The 4,938-nt window shown below is 40.2% G+C and overlaps 1 protein-coding gene across 1 annotated transcript; it reads right to left on the reverse strand.

Annotated features, from left to right (window-relative positions):
* Positions 1-558: 558 nt before the first annotated feature.
* On the reverse strand, positions 559-1,488 carry LOC118587728 (olfactory receptor 151-like). The gene has a single exon (XM_036193769.1). It carries the CDS (start codon positions 1,486-1,488, stop codon positions 559-561), a length of 930 nt encoding a protein of 309 aa, XP_036049662.1.
* Between the last annotated feature and the right edge of the window lie 3,450 nt (positions 1,489-4,938).

Raw genomic sequence — 4,938 nt, forward strand, 5'->3', positions numbered from 1 at the left:
ACTTCCCCCTGGAGGTCCCACCTAATCTTTTGCTGCCCAGCTATTGGCCAGTCAGCCCTTTGTTAATCAATGACAGTACTACATACCTAAACTGTACAAAAAGATTGTTCCACAGCACGGTCCATTATCATCATGGTGCCATGCAGGAAGACATGGTGCTGGAGAAGGAGCTGAGAGTTTTACACCTTTATATGAAAGCAACAGGAAGTGAACTGAGACAGTGGGCATGGTTTGAGCATATATGAGACCTCAAAGCCCACCCCCACAGTGACACACTTCCTCCAACAAGGCCACACCAACTCCAATAAAGCTACACCTCCTAATAGTGCTACTCCTTTTGTGGGCCATTTTCTTTCAAACCACTACAGACCTTAAAAAAATCAACAAATGAAAATGAGAGCTAGCTGCAGAAGAAAGGAGGAAATAAGTAGAAGAAACACATACTCAACCATAAAGGGAAGTGATTGTTTTGTCTTCATAGTTGAGTAGGCTTGTGGAGGTTATTGTATAGGTATGTATAACCACTTATTTTTACATGGGGAAAGATCAATATTTACATCAAAAGAGTTTTCTCCTCAGTGTTTTGTCCAAGGCAACCTTCACCTCCTTGTTCCTCAAACTGTAGATCAAGGGGTTGAGCATGGGGATCACTGTGGTATAGAACACAGAAGCTACATTTTCCTGGGCCAGGGAACTGGTTGTGGAAGGCTTTAAGTACATGAATGCAGTGGATCCATAGAACAAGCCCACAGCTGCAAAGTGGGAGCTGCAGGTGCTGAAGGCTTTGGACTTGCCCTCAGTGGAGCTGATGCGAAGGATGTTGGACAGGATAAATGCATAGGAAATGAGTACTGTTAAGCTTGTGACAACAATATTGAACCCTGCTAAAAAGAGGACAGTCATCTCTACATCATAGGTACTAGAGCAGGAGAGCTTCATGAGGGGGAAGATCTCACAGAAGTAGTGGCTGATGAGGTCTCCACAAAAGTGTAGTTTTAACGTGAGGCCAGTCTCTATTGTTGATCCAATGAGTCCCATGGCATAGACAAAAGCTACCAGCAGGGAGCAGAGGACAGGAGACATGATGATGTTGTAAAGCAAGGGGTGGCAGATGGCCACATAGCGGTCATAGGCCATCACAGTGAGCATGTAACACTCCGCAATGACAAAAACAAGGAAGAAGTAGAGCTGTGACATGCACCCCCCATAGGAGATGAGGTTTCTTTGAGATACAAAGTTGATGAGCATTTTTGGGGTAATGACAGAGGAGTAGCAGAGATCCAGGAGTGACAAGTTGCTGAGGAAGAAGTACATGGGGGTGTGAAGATGTGTGTTGAGTCCAATCAAGGTGATCATGCCCAGGTTACCCACCATGGTGACCATGTAGATCCCCAGGAAGAGGAGAAAGAGGGGCAGCTGGAGCTCTGGCCTGTTACTTAACCCCCTGATGATGAACTCTGTCACCATGGAGTGATTTTCTGCAGCCATTGTGTCTGGATGGGAGTCCTTTGGGGTGAGAGAGAAGGAGCTTGTGAGGAGCAGTCCTTGTTCTTCTTGGAGCAGCTGGTTTTCTGCATTTAACACTTGCTGAGCTGCCCTGGTTGTGGCAGTTGCATCTTCTCCACACTGCTGCTCTTTGGTGTCAGAGATAGCCTAGGGTTTCAGAGATCTTGAAGCTGAGAGCCATAGGGGAGAGATCTGAATTTCTTACTGGTTTCACAGTTGTCTCAGAATTGTGGTTCTGGGCTAGCAGTTACCTTCTTATTCAAGTGATCAGGTTTCATTTCATAGGCATTAAACTGAAAGCTCATGTTGGAGACCAGGATTCTGTTTCAGCTGTTTCTCTAGGGATGTTGATGTTTCTCAACTCTGTAACTAATCAGTAGTATTTTCATAGTTCATAACTGTCATGTATGCAGTTTCCTTTAAAAATTTATGTGTATGTTTGTTTGTCCGAGTGTATGTATGTGTATCACATGCATGCAGGAGTCTGTGGAGGTCAGAAGAGGCATCAGATTCCCTGGAATTGCAGTTCCAGACATTTGTGAGCAGCCATGTTGGTACTGAGAATGGAACTTGTGCCCTCTGCAAGGACGGTAAGTGCTCTTAACTACTGAGACATCTCTCAGGCCTCCTCTATGCAATTTCTAAATATTCAGTTAATGAACATTCTAGTATTTGAAATAGGTGCCCTGTCAGGATGACCTGGTCAGGATGATTCCTCTCTTATTGAGTTGCAAGTCAAGTTCTGTGTCTGAGACACAGTAACATCAATTTAAAAGTTGGTTGTGGAAATATCATGAGACAAATCACATTTAAAAATATTCATTCAAAAGTTGAGCAAGATGGCTGACATAGGACCCCAGCACTCAGGAGGTGGAGGCAGGAGGATTGTTGGAGTTTGAGTACAGCTGGACTATGCAGTGAAACTGTTTTATAACACAAATAAACAATTAAGATCTCATTTAAATACTATCCTTCTATGAAAATAGGAGTTGGCATCTCAGTGACTCAAAATCCTTGAGGTTCTTACCTGTGGTCCTAGGCGTTTTTGTCCCCAGTGTCACCTGCTTTGTGTGACCACCTGGAGCATTTAGAAAGCACCAATGCCTGGATTCTGTCCAGATGTTTGGTGCACACAGTATTATCTTCAGGGAATGCTCCACAGGTAACTTATGGTTATTACTGGTTTCAGAAAATGGTGTCCAAACATGGCACCCCTAGACTTCTAATGGCAAATGGTGAGATTGTAGACTTGTCTGTAGGAAGCATCCATCAATGTTGCAGAATACATTATCCACAAATTCCTTCTTGTGTTGGAAAATGTATTTCTTTTTAAAAAAATTAAAAGTGTTCATTGGGTTGTACATTTCTACCAGAGATCAGTATTTTAAATCCTAAAAGTTCTGGGTTAAACATGTGTGGAAAAGCATTTTTGAGGAAATTGATGTACGAGAGACTTGGAATTAAACTCACATCTGTTGTCTAGTTTCTTCCTTTGACTCTCATGTGAAGTCTTGGAGGGCCCACCTGCCCTCTAAGAAATGTGTGACTTGGGCAGGTTGTGTCCTCCATGTCTTAGGATGTACACAGAAGAAGAGCAACACTGTCTAACAGTTTGTTGTTTCTGAGGAGATTGAAACACTGAAAGTTGCATTTTATCTGAAGTTACCCAGGTCTTTTAAATATTTATTAAAATTAAAAATAGATGATCTTAATCTCAGCACTGGGGAGGCAGAGATAAGTGTTAATCTATGAGTTCAAGTCCAGCCTGGTGTACAGAGTGAGTTCCAGGATAGCCAAGGCTACACAGAGAAACCCTGTTTGGAAAAAGGGGAGGAAAAAGAAAAAAAGAAAAAAGATTCTTCTCTTATATAATACATCTGATCACACGGGACACAAGAGTCAGTTGAAGGACTATGACACCTGGTCTGTTCTGTATTTGTTCAACTCTCTTGTTTTCTGTGTCTTCTCTTTGTGAATCACTTCATCACTTCTTAAAACTAATTTATCAACTTTTGGAACTATATGAAGGATATTGAAAAATTTACTGCACTTTTAAAAATAAAAATTGCCATACATGTATTGTACTTATTAGATATTCAGATAAACAATGACAAAACAACAAAGAAAAATACCAAACAAGAAAAATTTCACAAAATATATGAATATAAATATAGCTTTTCACTTAAAACATGGTATTAGTAGGGATTTTTGTATATTTGCATCACATGTTATGACAATGCATTATGATAAAATATTCCTTACATTCTAAGAGATAAGAACTTTTGAATGTCTCCACTAGAGTTAATAACACACTTGAGGTCACTTAAGACTTAAGAGTGCTATCCTACTGTGTACTCAGCCTATTTGTTTAACCTGCCTTTAAGAGGAAATGTAGCAATCAACCTTAATTGCCTCCATGAAGCAACTTTTACAACCTAAGCCCATGCAAAGCTGTATGTAATCTTTTCTTTTATTTAAAATTTTTATTTCATGCAGTATATTATGATAAGATCTGATTTTCTTACCAGTTTCACAATTGTCCATCTCCCAACTTTTCACAGACACTTCCTATCTCCCTACCTGCCCAAATGTTTTCTCTTTCGCAGAACAACTAAGTAAAAACAAACAGAAAAATGCCAAACCCTCAAAATCAAAACAAACAAACAAAACCCCAGTAAGACAATAAAATATGTCCAAACAAAATGAGTTGAAGTAAAAGCCCCCTAAAATCCCCAACAATATGGAGTTCATTTGGTATTAGCTATAATCTTAAGATATTCCTCTTCCATGCCCCCCCTTACCCCCCATGCAAGAGTATTGCATGTATGTTTGTATATGTATTATAATAATCATTAGCTGGAAACAGAAAAAAGGCTGAAAGCAGCCTTATAAGATGAATATCCACCACCAATGTTGCACCCAACACTTGGATATTACTGGATGAAAATTAATGTTTGCTGACTCTGAGATCTTACACCTGTCAGAATGACTAACATCAAAAACACAAGTTATAGTTCCTGCTGGAGATGATATGGAGCAAGAACACTCTTCTGTTGCTGGTGGGAGTGCAAACTTGTACAGCCACTTTGGAAATAAATATGGCAGTTTCTTAGAAAATTGGGAATCAATCTACCTGAAGATCCAGCTATACCACTCTTGGGCACAGACCCAAAGATTACTCAGTCTCCCACAAGGACATTTGCTCAACTATGTTCATAGCAGCATTATTCATAATAGCCAGAAGCTAGAAACAACCTAGATGCCACTGAGCCGAAGAATGGATAAAGAAAAAGTGGTACATTTACACAATGGAGTATTACTCAGTGGTTAAAAAAAATGATATCATGAAATTTGTAGGCAATGGATGGAGCTAGAAAAATATCATCCTGAATGAGATGACCCATACTCAGAAGGTACATGGCATATACTCAC

The sequence above is a fragment of the Onychomys torridus genome, chromosome 7 (assembly GCF_903995425.1).
Source record: "Onychomys torridus chromosome 7, mOncTor1.1, whole genome shotgun sequence".
Taxonomy (NCBI): Eukaryota; Metazoa; Chordata; class Mammalia; order Rodentia; family Cricetidae; genus Onychomys; species Onychomys torridus.